Source organism: Lithobates pipiens, unplaced genomic scaffold (genome assembly GCF_037356315.1).
Source record: "Lithobates pipiens isolate NorthernLeopardFrog02 unplaced genomic scaffold, aLitPip1_a1.2 Scaffold_19, whole genome shotgun sequence".
NCBI classification, from domain to species: domain Eukaryota; kingdom Metazoa; phylum Chordata; class Amphibia; order Anura; family Ranidae; genus Lithobates; species Lithobates pipiens.
In genome coordinates, this window is record NW_027507764.1 from 211146310 (window position 1) to 211172987 (window position 26678).

The 26678-nt window shown below is 42.5% G+C and overlaps 1 protein-coding gene across 7 annotated transcripts in view; it reads left to right on the forward strand.

Annotated features, from left to right (window-relative positions):
* The window catches only part of SUGCT (succinyl-CoA:glutarate-CoA transferase), a 1356517-nt gene that overhangs the window by 559281 nt on the left and 770558 nt on the right, over nucleotides 1-26678 (forward strand). For all 7 annotated transcript variants that reach the window (XM_077491677.1, XM_077491678.1, XM_077491679.1 and 4 more), the window contains one exon: nucleotides 18304-18401. In XM_077491677.1, coding sequence (XP_077347803.1) covers nucleotides 18304-18401 — 98 coding nt within the window. The remainder of the gene's footprint in view (nucleotides 1-18303; nucleotides 18402-26678) is intronic.

Here is a 26678-nt window from a genome sequence, read left to right on the forward strand (position 1 = left end):
TAAATCCTGTGGACAGCCTTCCCAGAAAAGTTTAAGATGTTACAGCTGCAAAGGGTGGGCCAACTCAATATTGAACCCTACGGACTAAGACTGGGATGCCATTAAAGTTCCTGTACGTGTAAAGGCAGGTGTCCCAATACTTTTTGTAATATAGTGTATCTTTAAGGCTAGGTTGAACAGCTCACTTAATGGTGCAGGATGGAGGGGGGGCAAAGATGGAAGCATTTAAAGTTGTTAGTGCAGGGAGGGGGCAGAACAAGATGGTCAGTCTAGTAGAGAAAAAAATTGCTTGTTCTTTACAATTGACCCCTTACAAACCCCTTTGAAGCAAATGTAGCATGTATATATTTCTATGTATTTAGCACTCTTTATGCCCAAAAATCACTGTAGTGGTGCAAAGCGCACCTACTGTGAAAGGGCAAAATGGATGTATATGCCTTCTAGGCCAAAAGAAATTCCCAGTCCTTCCCTGAACAAACCCTGTATATGTCTGTGGGGTTGACAGTTAATCTTCTGTGTGTGTGTAGAGTTGTCCACAGGGGCACACAGAATGCAGATTTATGTGCCCTTCAACACCCAGTCTAGAGATGATTTTTGCCCTGAAGTTTTTATTATTATTACAGAACTTTATTGAATACAAACTGATTGTCATGCTAACAAGTAGACAGAATCTCTGTGTTGATCACTAATTGAGATGAAGAGAATGCATTCATTCTTTGTTAATTTGTACAAGGACATTACACACAGCAGATTCTCTAATGTTTTCGAAGTTAATAAAATGTGATTTTTGCCTGAAGTGAAATAGATACCCATGTACATTACTGCCACAGGATGTCACCAGTGCTCCAGTAGTGAAACTTCCACTGTCAAAATATGTGCTTCCAGTCCAACAATGTAGTAAACGCCTCATTGATTTATAATAGCGGCCATAAATCTTAAAAAGTACAATTTTAAACTAGCAATAAATACGTATGTTTTTACTACATTCTTGAGTGGATTCAGGTCACTTGTTGTAATTCCACGAGATGATATAAACAAACGCAAGTAGAAAAAAATGTGTAGATTTGTCTTGGAGACCTGACACTGGAATATACACACTTGCCACCATGTTATCCTAAGGATTTATTATTTATTGTATAATAATTTATTGTCCACCTGTTGGAACATTATAAGATTGTTTAAGGTTAAGTTTGCCTTGGTGACCTAGTCACAAGAAAACAGATTTGATGTACTTTGCACATTTTTAATTTTTTTTTGATTATAGCGAAGAGAATAGTTGTATAGTGTAAGAGATTTGATTTAAAGTGAAACTCCAGTTTTTCTGGGAAAAAAATCTCCAGGTCATTTTACTTCCAGCTTTGTGTAGACTTCTGGGAAAAGCATGGAAACACAACCAACACCCCTTGAGGACGACCCATTAATAACCTTGTACCAACTACTGGGAAATTACCATGCTAACATCTGAATTGGTATAAAATGTTTAACCCTGAAGTTCTTATTTGGTTTACATGTAACTGTAGAGTTCATTCACCTTTACAGATTCAAATGATAAGCCAACTTTCAAAATACCAACCCATCAGATAATGAATTCTTGATTAGAAAAGGGTCAAGCATTCTGTGCAAAATCAGCATTAGATTAAGAGAAAACACCACCTATAGCATTAGAAAGGAAAACAACCCATCAACAAAACATCCACATGAAAAAGCACTAGATTTCAACAGTTGCAGTAGTCAAGGCGAGAGCTAACCAGGGAGTGAATCAGGAGCTTTGTGGTTTCATTGGTTAGAAAGGGACATAGTTTAGAGATGTTGCTGAGGTTGAGGCGGCAAGCTTTGGAAAGTGATTGGATGTGGGGCTGAAAGGAGAGTTCCGAGTCCAGGATAACACCTAGCACCCTGACATGTGGGGATTGGTGGATGGTTGTGCCATTACTCTTGACAGAGAAGTCAGGGGAAGAGGCGCGTGGGGGAGGAAATATTATAAGTTCGGTTTTTGACAAGTTGAGTTTAACCACTTTCAGACCGGACCAATTTGCTGGTCAAAGACCAGACCACTTTTTGCGATTTGGCACTGTGCCGCTTTAACTGACAATTGCGCGGTCGTGCGACATGGCTCCCAAACAAAATTGACGTCCTTTTTTTCCCACAAATAGAGCTTTCTTTTGGTGGTATTTGATCACCCCTGTGGTTTTTATTTTTTGCGCTATAAACAAAAATAGAGCGACAATTTTGAAAAAAACGCATTATTTTTTACTTTTTGTTATAATAAATATCCCCCAAAAATATATAAAAAAACATTTTTTTCCCTCAGTTTAGGCCGATACGTATTCTTCTACATATTTTTGGTAAAAAAATTTGCAATAAGCGATTATTGATTGGTTTGCGCAAAAGTTATAGCGTTTACAAAATAGGGATAGTTTTATAGCATTTTTAGTAATAATTTTTTATTATTTTTTTTTTACTAGTAATGGCGGCGATCAGCGATTTTTATTGTGATTGCAACATTGTGGGGGATCCATCGGACATTTTTGACACATTTTTGGGACCATTGTCATTTATACAGTAATCACTGCTATATAAATGCAGTGATTCCTGTGTAAATGACACTGGCAGTGAAGAGGTTAAGTGTTCCTAGGGATGTGTTACTAACTGTGGGGGGGTTGGGCTTTCATTTAGTGAACACTGATCTCTGCTCCAATCACATGGAGCAGAGATCAGCGTCACTAGTTGCTAGGCAGAATGGAGAAATGTTGTTTACAACGGCACTTCTCCATTCGGCCGCTCCGTGAGACGATCGCGGGGATGCCCGCGGCGATCGAGTCCGCGGGTCCCGACCAGCGCGGGAGCGCGCCGCAGCCGGCGCGCTCCCTATGGCAGGGTGGCAAATTTAAAGGGACGTACACGTACGCCCATTTGCCTGCCTGTGCCATTCTGTCGACGTACATCGTCGTGCGCTGGTCGGCAAGTGGTTAAGGAAGTGTTGTGACATCCACACAGATATGTCTGTTAGTAAGTTGGTGATGCATGAGGAGACTGATTGAGTGAGTTGGGGGGTGGAGAAATAGATTTGTGTGTCGTCAGTGTAGAAATGATATTGAAAGCCGTGAGAGGCTATCAGCTGACCCGGGGAAGAGGTGTAGATTGAAAATAAGAGGTCCAAGAACAGAACCTTGGGGGACTCCGAGAGAGAAGGGAAGAGGAGGGGAGGAAGGCACTGAAGGTGCGTTGGGATAGGTAGGATGAGAGCCACTGAAGAGCACAGTCACAGAGACCAAGGGAGTAAAGTTTTTTTTGAGGAGGAGAGGGTGGTCAACTGTGTCAAAGGCAGCTGAAAGGTCCAGAAGTAGGAGTACAGAATAGTGTCCATTGGTTTTTGCAGTTAGTAGTCATATATTTTTCTAATATACATGTTTTTACTATGAGAAATAATTTCATTATCCTTTGTAAAAAAAAAATAATTTACAGTATATTGTTCCACAATGTAATTCCATCATCAGTCATATTATCCAGTGATGCAGATCCCTCACAGTCAATCACATTGAACTAACCCAGTGTAAGAAAAACTCTGCTGATGCATCAAATTCCCTTGCCATGAATGACAGAAGTAGCTAAGGAAATATCGGGAGGAAGGACCATAAAAGAACTTAGGGTTAACTAAAAGGTAAAAATGTTTTTTATTGTGACTGCGACATTATGGCGGACACATCGGACATTGTTGACACATTTTTGGGACCATTGTCATTTATAAAGCAATCAGTGCTATTTAAATGCACTGATTCCTGTGTAAATGACACTGACACTAGGGGGCGAGGAGGGGTTAAGTGTGACGTTGTGTGTTTTTTTTTATTGTAGGGGGGGCGTGGCCTGGCATGGGACGTCACTGATCCTCTTTCCCTATAACAGGTAACAGATGATCGGTGACAGCCACAGTAGGAAGCACGGGGAGAGGTTTGTTTACACAGACCTCTCACATTGTAACTAGATGTGTGGCGCACCTGGTTACTCACTAATTATTACTTAGAGTATTCAGTTATTCACCTAGGGGTGTGTGTATCTTGATTGCTCACCCTTTTAACTCATACACATAATTTGCACAATTGAAGTCCTTTTACGCCAAAATTTAAATAACTCAGTAGGTGACATTTGAAAAGCATTTACAGGTGAAGAGTTACAGAGGAGTTCTAGTTGTGGGATTATTGCTCTCGCTCTGAGGTTCATGGCAATACCTCACATGGGTGGTGAGATTGCCATTTACTTATGCATGTGGGACCAACATATGTCTTCACCTTTGCTCACGAGCACAAGGGGACAGGGGCACTTTACATTTTGTTTTCATTTTTTTTATTTTACTTTTACATGTAAACATCCTTTGTGAAAACAATAGACAGTGTCAGCTTTATGGAGAGATCTGGGATCTTTTAGACCCCAGATGTCTCCTCTGCCCTTAAAGGCATTTGATCACACTAAGATCGGTGTGATCAGACACTTTTCTTTAAAACAAAGTACAGATCACTTCAGCTTTCCTATACCATAAAGCTGGATATTCCTAAAAAAAAAAAAAAGCCAGCAGAGGCATCGGGGGTGACCTATCCTGCAACTTGTAAAAACAATCCAGTGGCTAATTAGCCATTAAGATGGCTTTTACAAAAAAGCCATCTGCCAGCAGAAAAAAAAAATACCAGGATGAGGTCTGTAGCTGCAGACATCATCCCGGTATACTACTTTAAACCTGCAACATAATTCTGCATATTGCTCTTTCAAAGCATTAGCTGCATTAAGAAAAACCTTTTAATAGTTGCGCCCCCCCCCCCAAATACTCACCCGAACCCGATCCAGCACTGTGCATGTCTGCAGCAGCCTCTTTCCCTCTCACTACTCTCACAGGCTTGGAAGAGAACAGAGAGCCATTGGCTCCTGCTGCTGTCAGTCAAAATCTGTGAGCAGGGGATAGGACTAAGCCAGGCTGTGTTTAAATAGATGCCAACAGCCTAGCTTGGGATCAAGTATGCACAAATGCCCCCATGTGAAAAAAAAAAAAAGCGGCAAAATCACGGTAAAAACACACGTCCAAAAAAGTGACAAGCACCGCAAAAAGCACTGCAAAAACGCTCAAAAGCAACATGCATAGATGTGAATCGAGCCTAAGGGGGCACTTGGCAGGGGGAGGAACCAGAAGTGCCAGCAAAGGACCCTAGAAGAGGAGGATGGGGGCTGTTCTGTGCCAAACCATGGCACAGAGCAGGTGAGTATGACGTTGGTTTTTTTCTTTTTGTTTTTTTTGGAGTGTTTTGTAGTGAATTTGCCTATGCCTCAGTATGTCCAACTGTTCTCTCCTCCCTGTAAAAGAAAACACTTGCACAAAGCTTTTCAAACACTTTAACCACTTTGCGCCCAGGCCAATTCTGACATTTCTCTCCTACATGTAAAATTCCGAATTTTTTTGCTAGAAAATTACATAGAACCCCCAAACATTATATATATATGTTTTTTTAGCAAAGACCCTAGAGAATACAATGGTGGTCGTTGCAACTTTTTTATCTCGCACGGTATTTGCGCAGCAATTTTTCGAACACGTTTTTTTCAGACAAAAAACTGTTTCATGCTTAAAAAAAAAAAACAGTAAAGTTAGCCCAATTTTTTTGAATAATGTGAAAGAGGAGGATACACCGAGTAAATATATACCCAACATGTCACGCTTCAAAATTGCACGCGCTTGTGGAATGGCGCCAAACTTTGGTATTTAAAAATCCCCATAGGCGACGCTTACATTTTTTTTACTGGTTACATGTTTTGGTTTACAGAGGAGGTCTAGAGCTAGAATTATTGCTCTCGCTCTAACGTTCGTGGCGATACCTCACATGTGTGGTTTGAACACCGTTTTCATATGTGGGCGGGACTTACGTATGCGTTCGCTTCTGTGTACGAGCTCACGGGGACAGGGGCGCTTTACATTTTTTTTTGTTATTGTTAATTTTATTTTTATTCTTTTAGTTTTAAAAAAAATTGATGACTTTTATTCCTATTACAAGGAATGTAAACATCCCTTGTAATAGGAATATGGCACGATCGGACATATTTACAGTGAGATATGGGGTCAATAAGACCCCATATCTCACCTCTAGGCTGGAAAGAATAAAAAAAAAAAAAACGATCCTGGCTACCGAGGCCGGGCGTGACGTCATAACATCGTGCCCGGCCTCCGAACGATCATAGAGACTCCGGGGACGATCTGGTCTGCTGGAAATCTCTATGGTAACTTGCGGGGGCCGGCGGATCCTGTCACCGACTCACCGATGGAAGCGGCAAGTCGGTACAAGCGGCGGGAGGGGGGGCGTCCCCTCCCACCACCTGTAAGAATGATCAAGCGCCGGAACAGCCACTATGATCATTCTTATGGTGCAGGGAATCCCCGGCTGAAAACGCAGATATCTGAATGATGTCTGTGGCCTCAGGCATCATTCAGATATAACCACCGAAAGCCCATGACGTCAATAGACGTAGTATGGGCGCCAAGTGGTTAAAAAGTAAAGAATTTACCCTGCAGACACTGTTTGCAGAGATCATTTAGGCTCGGTTGATGCTGTCGCGACTTGGGATCTGACTTGTGAAACCCCAAGTCGAATGACATGTGAAATCCCATGTTAGTTTATGAGAGCTGTCTTAATTAGCACTACTGAAGTCGCTCCGACTTTAGAAAAGGTTCCGTTCATGTACCGCTTCAAGGTGACTTCTATCTGACTTTTGCCTCAAAGTAGTACTCAAGTCACCAGGAGTGACAAAGTCTGGCAAAGTCTCACCATACGTTGTGCAACTTTCAGGCCCCAGCAGTGTGAACTGAGCTTCATGCAGGAAAGTCACAGAACACAGCAAAGTGGTAGATCTAGCAGTCGAGCCCTGTAAGTTAGAACAGGAGAACCTCTCTCTGGCTATCATCTGCAAGGTTTGGTTGAGCAAGGTTGAGCCCTCAGTGACCCCTGACATTGGCAGCTGAGCCACAGCCCAGGGTTACCCCTTTGCCCTACAGAAGTCCTGTAGCAGCTGTGTGGGCTACCGGTGGTGGTTGTTTTTCTGCCTCTAGGGAGAAAGAAGTTTGAGCAACCATGGTGATTGGGGCACATATTCTAACCCGTCTGATAACTTTTTATCTGTCTTGAGGACCAACACACAGTGATGAGATTGTAGCGTATCTGATCAAAACAGCTGCATTAAAGTAGAACTATAGGCATTTTTTTTTTAATTTTGGATAGAGTAAGGGAGGGTTATAAACCCATCAGATTTTTTTCACTATCTGTGTCCCATTGTGGAGATTTTCCTTCACTTCCTATTTCATACAGCCGAACAGGAAGTGAGAAAAAATCTCTGCAAATTAAGGGAATTCCTTGGGGGCCCCCAGGTCACCAGAACTAGTGTTCACTTTCACTTTTAATATTAACCACTTGCTTACTGGGCACTTAAACACCCTTCCTGCCCAGACCAATTTTCAGCTTTAGGTGCTCTCACACTTTGAATGACAATTACTCAGTTATGCAACACTGTACCCAAATACATTTTTTGTCCTTTTTTTCCCACAAATAGAGCTTTCTTTTGGTGGCATTTGATCACCTCTGGGGTTTTTATTTTTTGCGCTATAAATGAAAAAACACATATTTCTTTGTTTCTGTGAAAAAATTATGCAAATTATACATTTTTCGTCATACATTTTGGCCACTATTTATACTGCTACATATCTTTGGTAAAAATAACCCAAATTAGTGGATATTATTTGGTCTTTGAGAATGTTAGAGAGCCTACAAGCTGTGGTGCGAATCGCACAAAATTGATCACATCTGATGTACTGGTGGACTATCTCACTTCTTGCGACCCGAACAAGTCAGGAAAGTACAAATAACCCCCAAATGACCCCTTTTTGGAAAGTAAACATTCCAAGGTATTTAGTAAGAGGCATGGTGAGCTTTTTGATGTTGTCATTTTTTCCCACAATTCTTTGCAAAATTAAGATTTTTTTTTTTTCACCAAATTGTCATTGTAATAGGTTATTTCTCTCACATGGCGTGTATACCACAAATGACACCCCCAAAAAATTCTGCTACTCCTCCTGAGTATTACAATACCACATGTGTGGGACTTTTTCACAGCCTGGCCACATAGAGAGGCCCAACATGCAGGGAGCACCGTCACATGTTCTAGGAGCATAAATTACACATCTAACTTGTTGACTACCTATTACACTTTTGAAGGCCCTGGAGCACCAGGACAATGACACGTGGCACTGATGACAGATGGCACTGATACGTGGCACTGATGACACTTATACGTGGCACTGATGACATGTGGCACTGATGACAGATGGCACTAATATGTGGCACTGATGACACGTGACACTGACAACAGATGGCACGTGACACTGACAGGTGGCACTGATGACAAATGGCACTGATACGTGGCACTGATGACAAATGGCACTAATATGTGGCACTGATGACACATGGCACTATGTGACACTGATGACACATGGCACTGATGACAGATAGCACTTATACGTGGCACTGATGACAGATGGCACTGGGGACAAATGGCACTGACAACAGGTGGCACTGGGGACAGATAGCACTAACAGGTGACACTGGGAACAGATAGCACTAACAGGTGGCACTGGGGGCAAGTGGCTCTGGGGAGGATGGCACTGGACGAGGATGGCACTGGGGCAAGGATGGTACTGGGGCGTGGATGACACTGGGCGAGGATGGCACTGGGGCGGATGGCACTGGGGCAGATGGCACTGGGGCGGATGGCAATTTTTTCCTTTTTTTTTTTTAAACTTACGGCCACTGCAGCCGTTGATCTCTCCCTTCTCACGCGCTGTCTGTGTGAGGAGGGAGAGCGGCGCTGAGAGATGATCTCATATGTTTACATATGAGATCATCTCACATTGGACACGCCGATCGCACTGTAAACGGCCGCTGTGATTGCCCGTTTACAGCGATCTGTGACTGGCTGTGTCCGAGGGACACGGCCAGCACAGAACTTCCCCGATGCGCGCTCGCAGTTAGCGTCCGCATCCGTATTTCGGCTATAGGGTGGGCACGAAGCGGTTAATGGTAAACAGGACAAATGGAGAGGGTGAATCCCCTTAACAAGAGCAAAGACAGCAATAAAAACTGGCAAGCATTCGAATCCCGATGCACTCTATCCAAAACTAAAATAAAAAGTTTTGCCTTTTAGTTATACTTTAACCACTTAACAACCGGCCCATAGCCGATTAAAGGCTTCAGGGCGGTTGTTTAACTCTGAGAGGCCGTTAATTAACGGCCTCCCAAAATTCTACACGAGAGCATCCGTGATCTGTGGACCCGGCGCATCACGGATCATGGTAAACGGCCGCTCATCGCGGCCGTTTACCACGTGATTGCTCCGTCAAATGACGGAGTGATCACTTGTAAACAAACCGGCGTCATGTTATGTACCCTCTCTGTACCGATCGGTACAACGGAGGGAGAAGAGATCGGTGTCGGCAGCGCTGTGGGCTGCATCTGCAGTGCCCACATCGCTGCTCACCGACAATTAACCTCTCAATAACCTGACAATACTCTGCAATACCAGCCAATACTCTGCAATACCAGCCAATACTCTCCAATACCCTGCTAATACTCTCCAATACCCCGCCAATATTCTGCAATATTCTGCAATACTCTGCAATACCCGCCAATACTCTGCAATACCAGCCAATACTCTGAAATACCAGCCAATACCCGCCAATACTCTGCCATACCAGCCAATACTCTGCCATACCAGCCAATACTCTGCAATACCCTGCCAATACTCTGCAATACCCTGCCAATACTCTGCAATAACTGCCAATACTCTGCAATACCTGCCAATACCCCCCAATACTCTGCAATACCCTGTCAATACTCTGCAATACCCTGCCATAAATTGCCATACCCAGCAATACCCAGCCATACTCGGAGATACCCAGCCATACTAGGAGATACCCAGCCATACTCTGTGATACCCTGCAATACCCAGCCATAGACGCCCCCCCCCCCCTCGCCGCCCTCCGGTGCTTCTACCAACTCTCCAATACGATCAAAGCCAGAATCTTTTTTTTTTTTTTTTTCAGGCTTCCCAGCCTAGAGGTGGCATGTGGGGTCTTATTGACCCCATATCTCACTGTAAAGAGGACCTGTCATCCCATATTCCTATTACAAGGGATGTTTACATTCCTTGTAATAGGAATAAAAGTGATCAAAAATTTATTTTTTGGGGAAAAAATGTCGAACTAAAATAAATAAAGTAAAATGAACAATATATATATATTTTTTTTAAAGCACCCCTGTCCCCATGTGCTCGCATGCAGAAGTGAACGCATACGTAAGTCCCGCCCACATATGAAAACTCTATTCAAACCACACATGTGAGGTATCACCGTGAACGTTAGAGCGAGAGCAATAATTCTAGCCCTAGACCTCCTCTGTAACTCAAAACATGTAATCAGTAAAAAAATTTAAAGCGTCGCCTATGGGGATTTTTAAGTAGCGACGTTTGGCGCCATTCCACGGGCATGTGCAGTTTTGAAGAGTGACATGTTAGGTATCTATTTACTCGGCGTAACTTAATCTTTCACATTATGCAAAAATTGGGCTAACTTTACTGTTTTTTTTTTTAAGCACAAAATTGTTTTTTTTCCCCCAAAAAACCCGTTTGAAAAATTGCTGCGCAAATACCGTGCGAGATAAAAATTTGCAACAACCACCATTGTTTCTCTAGGGTCTTTGCTAAAAAAAAATATATAATGTTTTGGGGTTCTATGTAATTTACTAGCAAATAAATGATGATTTTTACACGTAGGAGAGAAATGTCAGAATTGTCCTGGGTGCTCCAGAACGCCTGATGGCGCTCTGTGCATGCTGGGCCTCTGTATGTGGCCAGGCTGTGTAAAAGTCTCACACATGTGGTATCACCATACTCTGGAGTAATAGTAGAATGTGTTTTCGGGTGTAATTTGTGGTATGCATATGCTGTGTGTGAGAAATAACCTGATAATATGATAATTTAGTGAAAAAAAAAAAGAAAAAAAATCTTGATTTTGCAAAGAATTGTGGAAAAAAATGAAAATGTCAAAAAACTCATCATGCCTCTTACTAAATACATTGGAATGTCTTCTTTCCAAAAAGGGGTCATTTGGGGGGTATTTGTACTTTTCTGGCATGCTAGGGTCTCAAGAATTGAAATAGGCCGTCAGTACTTCAGGTGTGATCAATTTTCAGATATTGGCACCATAGCTTGTGGACTCTATAACTTTCACAAAGACCTAATAATATACACCAATTTGTACTTATTGTTACCAAAGATAAGTAGTGGTATAAATTTTGGCCAAAATTTATGAAGAAAAATGACTAATCTGCTAAATTTTATAACAGAAACGAAGAAAAATTCATTTTTTTACAGAATTTTTTGTATTTTCTTTTATAGCACAAAAAATAAAAAACCCAGCGGTGATTAAATACCACCAAAAGAAAGCTCTATTTGTGTGAAAAAAAGGACAAAAATTTCATATAGGTCCAGTGTTGCATGACTGAGTAATTGTCATTCAAAATGTGAGAGCACTAAAAGCTGAAAATTGGTCTGGTTATTAAGGGTGTTTAAGTGCCCAGTGGTCAAGTGGTTAAACAAATAGGATGTTGTATCTATGTAAATATGATACAGGAAAGATTGAATGGATGCACACCGAGGTAATGATAAAGTCTCTTTATTATAAAATCCAAAAAACATGAAAGACACCACAGGACGAGGAAGCAGGTACAGGTGGACATGTTTCACACAGCAGGGCTGCGCTTATTAATTGAAGTGTAGCACCCTTGGGAGGGAGTCCATTCACCAGCTCACCTGTTTCCACTGCTCACCGAGAGCAGCATTTTCCTTCCCCACTATGTAAATATAATTACAGATATTAGTTCCAGTATTTCTTCACAGGCCCCGCCATCATCTGCAGCTATTACAGGGCATTCTTACGCTTCCTGTTGGATTTTTGGTGCAGAAGTAAAGAGACTTTTTAGTGTGGGGTGCAGAGCCAGGAATACAGATGAGAAGAACTTGCCACTCAAGAGATATTATATTTTTTGATAAGCTTGTCCATTATAACCATTTCTTGGTAGCCTGATCTCCCACCTTTTATCTGTTATCTAGACTTGCTGAATAGCTTCAGTTGCAATAAATGTCAGACTAGGTTCACATCTAAGACAGATGCCAGCAGGGGTCCAGTGTGTCCCTGTTCTCCGTTTCAGGGATGAATAAGGCCCAAAATTTTTGCCTGAATTTGGACCTGAAATGGAGCCAAACACATACTGGACCACTGTACAATTCGCTCCAACAGCCGCTTTGGAGATGTGTGAACCAGCTCCATTGAGAATCGGTCACAATCTCCTATCATGTGAATTAGAACGTGTTTTTTTTTGTCTTGATATTTTGCAGTTTATTTCTAAACACATTTAGCAGAAAGCATCTAATGAAGTAATTAGAAAGGCAAAAATATTACTTTTGTAGATAGTGCTCTTGAAATTGTTATGCTGCATTGAGATCCAAGTGAAAGTCCAAAGGCAATATTTTCCAGAAAGATCACGTTTATGATCAATTTTATTTTTGTTTTCTGTGATCAGTGTTATCCTAAAGTGGTTGGATTTTCCCCAATGTACATATATATTTTCCTTGATTATATATTAAAATCCTATAAACATATTATACCTTTGTGTTTTCTGTGGTAGGCTATAAAGTGTACTGGCGCAGTTTTGATATAGATCAGACTTTCTGGTAGTTGAGGCAATAATTGTTTGCTGGCAAACTACACAGGATGACATTGTGCTCTGGTTTGGGACATCACAAATTATTATATATGTTCATGTAGACATTATTTGGCTAAGCAATCTGCAGCATCTGAGTCTTTACAAAAAGGCACATGGTAAGAAAAAAAGTGAGTTTAAATGTGGGTAAAAATTAACACAAATGTCAAAAAAATTAGATACTGAGGCTGAAATTGTCTATTTAACTGTCTGCTACAGTTTTTTCTAAACATTTTACTGTGTTTTTAGACAGTCTGTAAAGGCCTGTTGGATCAGAGTATTCTTTTTTACCATAATAATAATAAAAATTATATATATATTGCATCCGTAAAAGTATTCACAGCACTTCACTTTTTCCACATTTTGTTATGTTACAGCCTTATTCCAAAATTGATTAAATTCATTATTTGCTTCAAAATTCTACAAAGAATACTCCATAATGACAACCTGAAAGAAGTTTGTTTGAAATCTTTGCAAATGTATTAAAAATAAAAAAAAGTAAAAAATAATCACATGTACATAAGTATTCACAGCCTTTGCTGAATAATTTGTTGAAATACCTTTGGCACCAATTACAGCCTCAAGTCTTTTTGAGCATGATGCTATAAGCTTGGCACACAAAAAATGTGCCACTGCCCTCACCTATAATTTTGGCAGTGGTAGATTTTTTGTATGCTTGATTTTGGGTCAGGAAAAGCATTGACATCTTTGCAGGCATTGTGCTACGTGCTGGGTGTTCAATGTGCCCCTATAACTTTAAGGAGGGATGGGCTTCCTCCAGTCTATCTGCCCTCATCTATGTCATCAGAATGCATGTGCTTCCACTGTGGAGCCTCTTATAAGTTAGAGGTAGGGTCTACAGATCACAGGGTGCCTTGTTGGGGCCTGTAGCTTACGCATGTAGTTGCAGATTTGTGCAACTAAACCCCTGTTTTTAAACGCATACTTTTAGACAGGTTAATCTGGTTGGTCGCAGGCTGGTTGGTAATTAGAGATTAGAATTTTTCCAAGGATTTTTCCTTGGCTTTTGTTTGATACAAGCTTGGCACACCTATTTGTAGGCATTTTTTCTCATTCTTCTTTGCAGGACCTCTCAAGCTCCATCAGGTTGGATGGGGATACTTTGGTTGGTTGCAGGCTGGTCAGTAAGTTGAGCTGGGAATTTTCCTTGGTTTTTGTTTGACATGCATTACCCTTCCATGTGCTTCTTGTGACAAAGGCCAGTTATAGGTGGGGCAGTGGCCAATTGTTTGTATTGTTAACATTTTGAAACCCTTTCCAAATCTTTATTTTTGCTAGCGTGTCTTCCTATGCAACCTAATATAGCTGTGATTTTGGTCTGCCAGACCTTAGGGAAATAGACTATGCTGATATCAAAATATCAATCTACTGTTTGTTGTAGAGCAATTACAGTTTTCTTTCCTTATTCCCTACATTTGTCTGTTGCTGGTCTTAATGATATCATCTGTTATATTTCTTGAATGAGTCTCCTGTCTGTCAATATTTGGAGATCTCTGTGTCTGAAATGTTGGTCTGTAGAACAGCAATTTAAAAGACTTCATGGTAAATGTTTTTTTGGGGCTTCACTAGATAATTTCATAAAGGACCTCTCTGGTGATAGAAGTACTCATTTACCCCAGCAGCAGAAGTCTAATGCCGCGTACACACGATCAGAATTCTCGTCGGAAAAAGCTCTGATGGTTTTCCCGACGGAATTCCGATGGAATTCGGCTCAAGCTGTCTTGCCTACACACAGTCACATCAAATTCCGATCATTTATAACGTGGTGACGTACAACATGTATGACGTGACTAGAAAAAGGATGTTCAATAGCCAGTAGCCAATAGCTTCTGTCTCATAGTTGAATCTTTGCATGAGTGATTTTTGGCATGTCGGAATTGCATACACACGATCGGAATTACGATAGAAAGTTTTTCAGTCGGGAAAATTGAGAACATGCTATCAATTTTTGGCTGGCGGAAATTCGGACAGCTAAATTCCGATGGAGCATACACGGTCGCATTTTCCGATGAAAAGCTCTCATCGGTCTTTTTCTGGCCGGTATTCCGATCGTGTGTACGCGGCATTAGTCTTACAAGGAAAAATCTTCTTTTGAAGCCAAAAACTCTGCCTAAGTGGGACTCAGTAGAGTCACAAATCCCAGGCTGCTGCAGAAAAATCCACTTAAGGGACACCCTTCAAAGCGGGGGACATCTGTTGGCTTTTGCTTTTAGAAAGCCTCTTGGCTGTCTGGGTAAGAGACATGGTGTCCAGGGGCTTTAGGCTACATTTTCACTCTCAGCTTGGTTGGATTATGAACCTCCAGAAATCATCCCTGGAACCAACACATAATATTTAGGTCTAGTCCAAGCCAGAGCTTTTTTTGTCCTCCAAAAAAACACCTGACCTTCTGCTCCCAGATTCTCTACAGTCTAGGAGTCATTCGGCTCTGCAATTCTGCATGAGAATTGATGGTATCCTCCTTTTGAAGGCAGTGAAAGTCACTCAATTCAACTTCAGACCCCAAAAGCACAACATTCTGGGCCCCATTCACAAAGTAGTATCTTACGGCACCCGAGTATGCGGTAAGATACCGCACAACATTTTTCAAAGTTTTTTGTCATTCACTAAAAAAATGCTACTAAAATATGGCATGAGTTATTTAATGAAACCATGCGGTATTATAGTAGTAAAAGCCTGTGGTAATTTACTGCCAGCTGCAGCCGACATCCTTAACACAGGGTATAAAAAGCTAGTTGTTAAGGAGCGGGTGGCATGTGAAGATACAACATTATACACATTAGTTATGTGTAATGTTGTATATGCCATGACCTGGAGGCTGGTGTTTCTGTCATAAATTCTCCTTGCTGCGCCCTCCTTACAGTCAGCAGATATTGCCCTGAGCTGCTGTGAGAGTTAACTGCTACAAGGCAAGGAAAAAGCTGTGCTGCTTCTCGCCCTCTTCTGCCCTTCCACCATTCATAAAATCTATTATTACACTTCCTTTATGCTTCTGTGAATAGGTGGTGGAATCTTGACTTTCAACTGTTCCATAGCCCATTAACAAAATGTGATCACTTGTGGGGGTGCGCAAGTTTTGTGAATGGTGGACAGGGTAGAAGGAGGGAGTCAGGCAGTGCTTCTTTTCTCTGTAGTAGTGGCTACAATTAACTCACAGTGCTGGTAGACAGCTGCTCAGGATGGTATCTGGCAACTGGGAGGAGGCATAGCAGTGAGCAGTAATGCAGGAGAAGCAGCCTGCAGGTAATGGGATTACACATATCTAATGTGTAAAAAAAAAGTTAAACTTTAGCTTTACACTTTTCATAATGCAGATGACTGGGTTTTGTGCACTCTATAGATACAAATTGTGACATTACTCATATCCATCAGCACATATTACTGCTTAATCCTAATAGAGAGACAAGGAGGTGATAAGCACACCTGAAGTCCTATATACATTTTGCTGTAGTATTTAAAGAGTAAAAAATTGGTAGCAGGATATCCATTGCATTTACTAGACAGAGCCTTTGGGTTTACTGTACACAGCAATCAACTGTACATCTCATACTTAATTACAATTTTTTCTAAAAATCTATTGAAAGCTTCACTCGTTTTTGTATTGCTACAACATTCAAGCCTACAGTGGTGTGAAAAAGTGTTTGCCCCCTTCCTCATTTCCTGTTCCTTTGCATGTTTGTCACACTTAAGTGTTTCGGAACATCAAACCAATTTAAACAATAGTCAAGGACAACAAAAGTAAACACAAAATGCAATTTGTAAATGAAGGTGTTTATTATTAAAGGTGAAAAAAAATCCAAACCATCATGGCCCTGTGTGAAAAAGTGATTGCCCCCTAAACCTAATAACTGGTTGGGCCACCCTTAGCAGCAACAACTGCAACCAAGCGTTTGCGATAACGTGCAATGAGGCTTTTACAGCGTCCTGGAGGAATTTTGGCCCACTCATCTTTGCAGAATTGTCCTAATTCAGTTACATTAGAGGGTTTTCGAGCATGAACGGCCTTTTTAAGGTCATACCACAACATCTCAATAGGATTCAGGTCAGGACTTTGGCTAGGCCACTCCAAAGTCTTCATTTTGTTTTTCTTCAGCCATTCGGTGGTGGACTTGCTGGTGTGTTTAGGATCATTGTCCTGCTGCATAACCCAAGTTCGTTTCAGCTTGAGTACACGAACAGATGATCGGACATTCTCCTTCAGGATCTCTTGGTAGACAGCAGAATTCATAGTTCCTTTTATCACGGCAAGTCTTCCAGGTCCTGAAGCAGCAAAACAGCCCCAGACCATCACACTACCACCACCATATTTTACTGTTGGTATAATGTTCTTTTTATGAAATGCAGTGTTCCTTCTACGCCAGATATACTTGGACACACAGCTTCCAAAGAGTTCCACTTTTGTCTCATCGGTCCACAGAATGTTGTCCCAAAAGTCTTGGGGATCATCAAGATGTGTTGTGGAGAAATTGAGAAGAGCTTTGATGTTCTTTTTGCTCAGCAGTGGTTTTCTCCTTGGAACTCTGCCATGCAGGCCATTTTTGCCCAGTCTTTTCCTGATGGTGGAGGCATGAACGCTGACCTTAACTGAGGCAAGTGAGGCCTGCAGTTCCTTGGACGTTGTTGTGGGGTCTTTTGTGACCTCTTGGATGAGTCGTCGCTGCGCTCTTGGGGTAATTTTGGGCGGCCGGCCACTCCTGGGAAGGTTCACCACTATTCCATGTCTTCGCCATTTGTGGATAATGGCTCTCACTGTGGTTCGCTGGATTCCCAAAGCTTTGGAAATGGCTTTATAACCCTTTCCAGACTGATTGATCTCAATTACTTTCTTTCTCAATTGTTCCTGAATTTCTTTGGGTCTCGGCATGATGTGTAGCTTTTAAGGATCTTCTGGTGGACCTTACTGTGTCAAGCAGCTCCTATTTAAGTGATGCCTTGATTGTGAACAGGTGTGGAAATAATCAGGCCTGGGTGTGGCTAGAGAAATTGAACTCAGGTGTGGACAACCACAGTTATAGTATGTTTTAACAAGGGGGGCAATCACAAGGGGGGCAATCACTTTTTCACACAGGGCCATGATGGTTTGGATTTTTTTTCACCTTTAATAATAAACACCTTCATTTACAAATTGCATTTTGTGTTTACTTGTGTTGTCCTTGACTATTGTTTAAATTGGTTTGATGTTCCGAAACACTTAAGTGTGACAAACATGCAAAGGAACAGGAAATGAGGAAGGGGGCAAACACTTTTTCACACCACTGTACATTACAGACATGATATGACTTCACAAATGGACCTTGGATCTGCAAGTCTGCAACTTCTTCTTGTCATTTTACATGTACCTTTGTAGAAATGTATTCAAGATGTAAAATTAGTCTTAACAAACTTGGATCATGTAGTTCATGTTTATTAATTTCCAGTATCTTAAATATATATATATTTTTTGTAGATCTTGAATTTACCTGAACTTATTAGTGATCCAAGATTCAAGACCAACAAACTTAGAGTCCAGTATCGGAAATGTCTTCTTGAAATTCTAACCAAACGGTATGTTATTCTATTGAATGTTTGTGACTTCAACCACGCATTTCATGGTACCCTCATCTTGTGACCTGGGATATAACTGGTCAGGAAAGTAAGATGGACCAAGCAATGTATAAAAAGCATCTCCTTTTCATATGATAAAATGTATGTTTTGCTGTTCTTTAAACAAAATAACAACACTATTTTCATTCTGGAAACTTAAAAAAAATTCAGGCTTTTTATAGTTTGCACACCATTTTTTTTCTTTTTCTCCCCATTCTATTTACAATCACTATTTTCACTAAGGGCGGATAAATCCATCTCCCTTAATTCCTTGAACTCCGGGTCTGCCTCCTGAAGCAGGTGACATTGCACATCATCTTGAGTGGAAAGACAATGGTGATGTAGCCTTCCAGGATACATCTGTGAGGTCAGGGCTACATCAGGTGGAAAAGCATTTATTGTATGTAAAACTCTAAGCAAAGGCAATTTTTTTTAATTTATCTAATGCATGTAAGATGATTTCATGTCAGCATGCAGAGCTGCAAGCAGTGTATATATACAGTACAAAAATTATTTTAAAAAATGACACACCATTTTAATGCAAAGTAGTTAAAAGTAAAAGGGATAAAAAATGGAAAAGCTATACATCGCCAACAATTTAGAACATTTATTCTATTCCTTGGACATGTTGAAAAATTATATTTCTCCTAATTGTGCACAGTCTCCAAAAGTGCATTAAAGGGGTTGCAAACCCTTGAGGTTTTTCACCTTAATGCATTCTATGCATTAAGGTAAAAAACCTCTTTTAGTGTAGCAGCCCCATAGTACCCTCGTTTTACTTACCTGAACCCTGTCTTTCCCGTGCCAGGAAGGAGCACACCAGGTCCAGCCAGTGTTTCATGTCCTGATTGGATTGATTGATGGCAGCGCAGCCATTGGCTCCCTCTGCTGCTAAACAAATCTAATAATGCGGGAGCCCGGGGGTGAGGCCGAGTCCTGCTGTCTGTGTCAATAGACTCAGCAGCAGGACCTTTAGATATCCTTTAGTTTAAGGGGTGCCATTACAGCTAGTTTTTACGTTTTTATGTCTTTAGGCTTATTGACACACCTAACATTAAAAATTTGTACTGTAGCTGTTTTTAAAAATATTTTTTTCAGTCAACGTGGTTTGCTAGCTGTTGTCACATTGATACTTAATATCTCTTGTTATCTTTGTGTTGTGACATTAATGGATTATGTACAGATAGAATAGTTTTAGAACCTAAAGTGGTTTTAAACGTAATGCATTTTAAGGTAAAAAGGTAAAAAAAAGTTCACCCCCCCCCCAATGCTCACCTGAGCCTGCTCTCCAGTGTTAATTTTGGCAGCAAATTTTGATTTAGTTTTAGTCTTAGCCCTTGTACACGTGGTCGGACATTCCGACAACAAAATCCGACGGATTTTGTCTGAAACTGGTGTTGCATACACACGGTCGGACAAAGTTGTTGGAAAATCCGATCATTTGTAACGTGATGACGTTATTTCGTTATGACGGGACTACGTTCAGGCTAGTAGCCAATAGCTTTGGTCTCGTAAATTGATCTGAGCATGCGTGGCCCTTTGTCCGATCGGAATTCTCTACAAACGATCGGACAAAGTCTGATCGGATCATGTTGTCAGAAAATGTTATAGCCTAGGTCTAAAACTTTGTCGGTCGGAAATTCCGACGGAAACAGTCCGATGGAGCCCACACACGGTCAGATTATGCAACAACACGTTCTGATCGGACATTTTCCGTCAAAATGTGCGACCGTGTGTACAAGGGCTAAGGGTCCTTTCACACGGGGCGGGTCAGTGATGGTCCGCCCTGTGGACATCTGCTTGCTCAGCGGGGATCACTCTGTCGATCCCCACTGAGCAGGAAGATGACAGGTCCGTCTCTGCATACTGCACAAGGATGGACCTGTCAGAGTGCCGCTCTCCCCTATGGGAGATCGGATGACGACGGACTGCAGTCTCCATTGTCACCCGATCCAATGATGGATGGAAAAGTAGGTTTTTTCCTCCGTCACACTTTTTCGGATCGGAGCGGGTAGGATGTCAGCGGACATGTCACCGCTGACATCCGACACTCTATAGACCTCTATTGAGCATCCGTTCAGGTCAGCCTGAAAAACTGACAGGCTGAGCTGAACGGATCGGTAGTGTGAAAGAGGCCTTAGTCTTTTGCCCTGTACACACGACCGGACTTTCCGGCAGACTAGGTCCGATGGTCTTCCCGACTGACTTTTCAGCATATTTTTTACGCACTTTCCGAACGAACGGACTTGGCCACACACATAATCGCACCAAAAACCTACGGATTCAAAAGTGATGACGTACGACCGGACTAGAATAAGGAAGTTCATAGCCAGTAACCAATAGATGCCCTAGCGTCGGTTTTCGTCTGTCGGACTAGCATACAGACAAATGGATTTTTTGAGTCCGTCAGAAATATTTGAAACATGTTCTAAATCTAAAGTCCGTCTGATTTTTCGACAGCAAAGGTCCGATGAAACCCACACATGGATTTGTTCCGTCGGACCTTTGCTGTTAAAAAGTCCGGCCATGTGTACATGGCATTGGGACTAAAATGGCATTTTAGTTTTAGTCCCATTTTAGTCTTCTGCAGTTTTAGTCATCTAAAATCTAATGGGTGCAATTAAATTGTAATGCATTAGTTAAACATTTCTCTACAATTTAAAAACTCATTATATACTGCTGAAGTGAAAAATCTAATGTTATTATTTATGGTATTGAGGTATGAACATGCACAACAGTGTTAATTTTGAAGTCAAATTTCAATTTAGTCTTAAGCCGCGTACACACGGGCGGACTGTCTGGCCAACTTAGTCCGTCGAAACACATTTCAGCGGACAGTCCGCTCGTGTGTGGGCTTCAGCGGACTTTTTCAGCGTGCAGTCTGGCAGAGTAAGTATTTCGGAATTTCCATAATATTGTCCGTCAGACTTTGGTTTCAGCGGACAATCTGCTCGTGAGTAGGCTAGTTCGACGGACTAAGTATGGCGCATGCTCAGAAAGGATTTACACGGCGAAAGGTTGCATTGCTGTGTATTGGACTTCCTATTTCTAGTCCCGTCGTACGTGCTGTACACGTCATCGCTCAAACTTTCGACGGACTGTTTTGCATCCGTGTGTGGTCAAGTCCGTTCATTCGAAAGTAGGACGGACTGTCCGTCGGATTGTCTGACGGACTAAGTTGGCCAGACAGTCCGCCCCTGTGTACGCGGCTTTAGTCTTTGTCTTTTGAATAAAATGGCATTTTTGTTTTAGTCCCATTTTAGTCTTTTTACTAAAATGCCATTTTAGTTTTAGTCGTATTTTAGTCATCTCAGTTTTAGTTTTAGTCAATTAAAATAGTATTCATTTTGTCGACTAAAATGTTTTAATTGACTCAATTAAAACTGCTGATCTCAGTCCAGTGCTGAGGACTCTGCGGCAGCTCTTCTCGCCTCACCTGGCTTGGCTGAGAACAGATGGAACCATTGGCTCCTGCTGCTATCAGTAAAAACCTGTGTGCAGAGAATGGGGGGTCGTGTAATAGTCGTTTATATGGGGCACACGAAAGACAGCTGTGTGTATGACAGCCATGTTGTTTAGGTCACAAGTCTTCCTCCCTGCACCTTCAGTTTATACAATCCATAAACTCTTACCTCTGAACACCCCTTATCAGTACTGTGTTAAGGTCAGCAGACCCTAACCCCAATACATATGAGGTGTCAGATTTGTAAGCCTGAGTAGCCAGAGTTTTAACAGATACCTGCCTGGTCTCAGTTTTATCAGTCATTTAACAGTCGTAAATAGCTCAGCTGGAGGAATGGCCAATACACATTCCTGGTTGACTGGTTATTATTAGCAAAGACTTAAAAACTTTAGGGTATGGAGGGCGCATGCATGAGATCTCTCGGCCGAGCATGTCTGCCTAGTGCTCTACTCCACAGAGACGCACAAAGCCTCCTATAGCACCCGCCAGGCCAGCTCTTCAGCTTATGCTTCCTCACTCATCCTTGTGAACCATCCCGCCATGGAACCATGGTCTTTGGTGTCTTTCGGCAGAAAAACAAGTCTAAAAACATCCAGGTGGTGCTGGTACAGGCCTACTGCAAGATGGCGCCGCTGCCTTCTTCACATGGCGGCTCACCACGGTCCCTCAAGCTGAAACCTCCGCCCATCAGAGAGAAAGGTGACTCAGATGTGGACCTATGGCCACCTCACTGTCACCCCAACCAGCCGCAGCTCAGCAGGATCTGCTCAAACTGTTTGAGCGCATGCTGCAGAGGGCCCTCAAGCAGACCTCAGACCAGATCACAGAACGCCTTTCCAGGGAGATCAGCGAACTAGGTCAAGCACCTCCGACCTTGAACAGAGGGTAGACGACCTTAAAGCCTTCCTCAGTAATCATGCAGATGAGCTTGAAGCTCTTCATGAGGAGAATCAAACACTACAATCTCAGCTGGAAGATTATGAAAATAGGGCCAGACACTCCAAAGTTCATATCCGTTAGATCACTGAATCAGTGATCGATCTACAATCCACCATCATGGCTCTATTTCAGGAGTTACCCCCCTCCATTGCCTGAACACCTTGAAATGGACAGGGTACAGAGAGCCCTTGCTCTACACAAGCCAAATCACTAAATTTCACTTTTACCATACCAAGAAGCAACTCCTCATGGCTGCACGTCAATGTGAGACTCTCATGTTTTAAGTCTATAAGTATTAGTTGTTCGCTGACCTCTCCCAGACAAAAATCTCCAAGCAATGAGCCATCAAGCCACACCTGCAGGTCCTGCAGAAACATCACATCACCTACATCTTTGGGTTCCCTTTCTCCCTGCACTTCACCTACCAAGGCCACAAGCATACCTGCAAAACTTCAGAAAATCTCGATACCCTTCTTCAGGACCTACATCTGACCTCTCCACTGTCTTCTCTGGCTGATCATCACCATTGCTCTGCCTCCTGGTCTCTGTAAAAGGCCTCCACCCCCACCCCTGGATCTTCCAAGCATGCTAGTTTTGTCTCTCCACCCTCAGTTCAGATTTGATGGACTGATGGTAACACCTCTCAACCTAGCTCTTTCTTTCCTCCATTGCGGTTGAGTAAACTCTCCCTTGTCCTCATTTTTATGCTGACCCCTCACCTGCCCCATAAATCACATTTGAACTAATAACTGTGACTCTTGGTTCTCTATTTGACTGCATGGGAAGAAAAGGGTTTTGTCTCTACATGCTCCCTTTTGCAGGAACAGCTGCAGGGGTCCATCACAATTTACCTACATTGAGTTTTTCAAACGGCTTCAATCTTTATATTTGTCCAAATGCCAGTTGGCATGTAATCCATGATTTCTCTGAGTACACTGCCCTAACCCTATCTTTGTACCCTAACCCCTACTCCAGGTTAGAACAAAGCATTGTAGCTTTAACCTAATATGAGATCCTACGAATCTGGTAAGGCGCATTAATATTATCATTCCCTGACTTCAGAGCATTGGAAGATACACATTGTGGGTTATTTACTAAAGGAAAATCCACTTTGCACTCCAAGTGCATTTGGAAGTAAAGTCGCTGTAGATCCGAGGGGGACATGCAAGGAAAATAAAAGACAGCATTTTAGCTTTCACATGATTGGATGATAAAATCAGCAGAGCTTCTACTCATTGCAGATCTACCCCTTAGATTTAGAGCGACTGCACTTCCAAGTGCACTTTCAGTGCAAAGTGGAGTTGTCTTTCATAAATAACCCCCATTGTCTCACATCGTGGTCATTTAATCTGTGGACTTTTAGTTCTATAAGATTTATGAGCACATGCCATATTTTTCCGATCACTTTTTATATTGATTATTTATTAACTATGTTATTTGCTCTGTTTTGATCACCTGCATTTTTCACGCATCTTTTCATTTTTGATATGACACCTTAAAACTTTTTTGGATCACAATTTTTTATTATTTTTTTTAACTTTTTACAATCTGATTGTTATACTGTTCATTTAATATATATTTTTGACTTTTTATGTAAAGCACTGTTGTTATTTGGGTAAATCTAGACACGCTTCCGCTGCCCTGTTTGGGCCCCACACCTTACCCTTTAGAGTGAGGGCGGTCCTACGACTGACGAATTGACACCCACTTTCCTCAATGCTCTTTAAAATTTTCTCTACCCTAATTTAGTTCTAGTTTTTTATTGTTTCCATGTTATCATGTTAAGACTCTGAAACCAGGTTTGATCCTCGCTCTGTTATCACGCCTACGTGAGTTTTTTTTTGCATGACACAGCCCACTAAGGCGGTTAATTTTCAAGAGCTGTATTGGCCTGGCCTTATTTACATTCCAACTCCTTATAGCTCTCACCAGGTGATTGTTGTGTTGTCTGTTGGTTGTCACTGCAGCCCCCCTCTTTGTCCGAGGACGTTCCCTTTTGGGTCTTTCCTGGGCAAAACCAGCCCCTCTGAACAGGTGCCCTAGACCCACCCAGACGGGAAACTACTCTTTCTTACCCCATTTCTCCCCTTAAAGCAGAACCCTGGTCAAAAACTTTTTTCTATGTTCTTGTTGCTGATCTACCTTCACTAACTATGTTAGTAAAGTTATTTTGAGCTCTGTAGTTCCTCTGCAATAGCCTGCTTAACTTGCTGAAAAACATTATTGCCTGGTGATTTCCTGTTTTGCTATCCCTCCAGTAACCTCAGCCAGCGGTCTGACACACCCCCTTGTAGTCTTTTGAAAGCGAGCAGGGAGTTCTATTACCGCCTGGCTCACTGTAGTGGGTGGAGGGGTCTCACAGCCCCTGGTCTGTACAGCCCATAGAGGTGGTGTCCTCCTCTGCTCCCTCCTCCTCTTCCCTGCCGCCCACCATCCATCTGTTGTCAGTGCGGGGAGAGTTACAGATCATCGGGATGACAGAGAGGATCTTGGGATGACAGGTCTGTATGTGACAACACTGCTCGTGGTACAGCCCTGCTTCCCTGTACATTGGAACAGTGTGCTCTGCGCTGTCTATAACAATTTCGGTGCAGGGAGTCGGGGCTGTACCACAAGCGGTGTTCTCACATAAAGACCTATCAGCCCCACTCTGCAATGATGGGCACTGATAAGGCACTGGTGTCACTGCATTGATGGGCACTGATAAGGCACTGGTGACACCACACTGATGGGCACTGATAATCTGCACTGGTGACACCGTACTGATGGGCACTGATAAGGCACTGGTGACTCCGCACTGATGGGCACTGATAAGACACTGGTGACACCGCACGGATGGGCACTGATAAGGCACCGGTGACACCACACTGATGGGCACTGATAATCTGCACTGGTGACACTGCACTGATGGGCACTGATAAGGCACGGGTGACTCCGCACTGATGGGCACTGATAAGGCACTGGTGACTCTGCAGTGATGGGCACTGATAAGGCACTACTGTCACCACACTGATGGACACTAATAATCTGGACTGGTGGTCCCTGACATTCAGCACTGGTGGTCCCTGACATTTGGCACTGGTGGTGGTCCCTGACATTTGGCACTGGTGGTGGTCCCTGATGTTTGGCACTGGTGGTGGTCCCTGACCTTCGGCTCTGGTGGTGGTCACTGACATTTGGCTCTGGTGGTCCCTGACACACGGCTCTGGTGGTCCCTGACACATGGCTCTGGTGGTCCCTGACACATGGCTCTGGTGGTCCCTGACATTTGGCACTGGTGGTCCCTGACATACAGTTCTGGTGGTCCCTGACATTCGGCACTTGTGGTCCCTGACACATGGCACTGGTGGTCCCTGACATTCGGCACTGGTGGTCCCTGACATTCGGCACTGGTGGTCCCTGACATTCGGCACTGGTGGTCCCTGACATTCGGCACTGGTGGTCCCTGACATTTGGCACTGGTGGTGGTCCCTGATGTTTGGCACTGGTGGTGGTCCCTGACATTTGGCTCTGGTGGTCCCTGACACATGGCTCTGGTGGTCCCTGACACATGGCTCTGGTGGTCCCTGGTTTGCATTTATATTAAAATGCTTTGTATTTATAAGGCTGTAACCTATTATACCATGTTTTATGTATGGCTTGCTGGCTACAGAATGAGGCGTGCGATTTATGTTGAAGTGGGCGAGTTCACATTTACATGTATAAGTCTAGTATACCTCCAACATCCACTCCCATACAAAAGATTCATGGGAAATGTAGGCTGATTACAGTTAGAGAGAGAGAAGAGGATATGATGCAATCACTGTTCTAATGCCGCGTACACACAACTGTTTTTT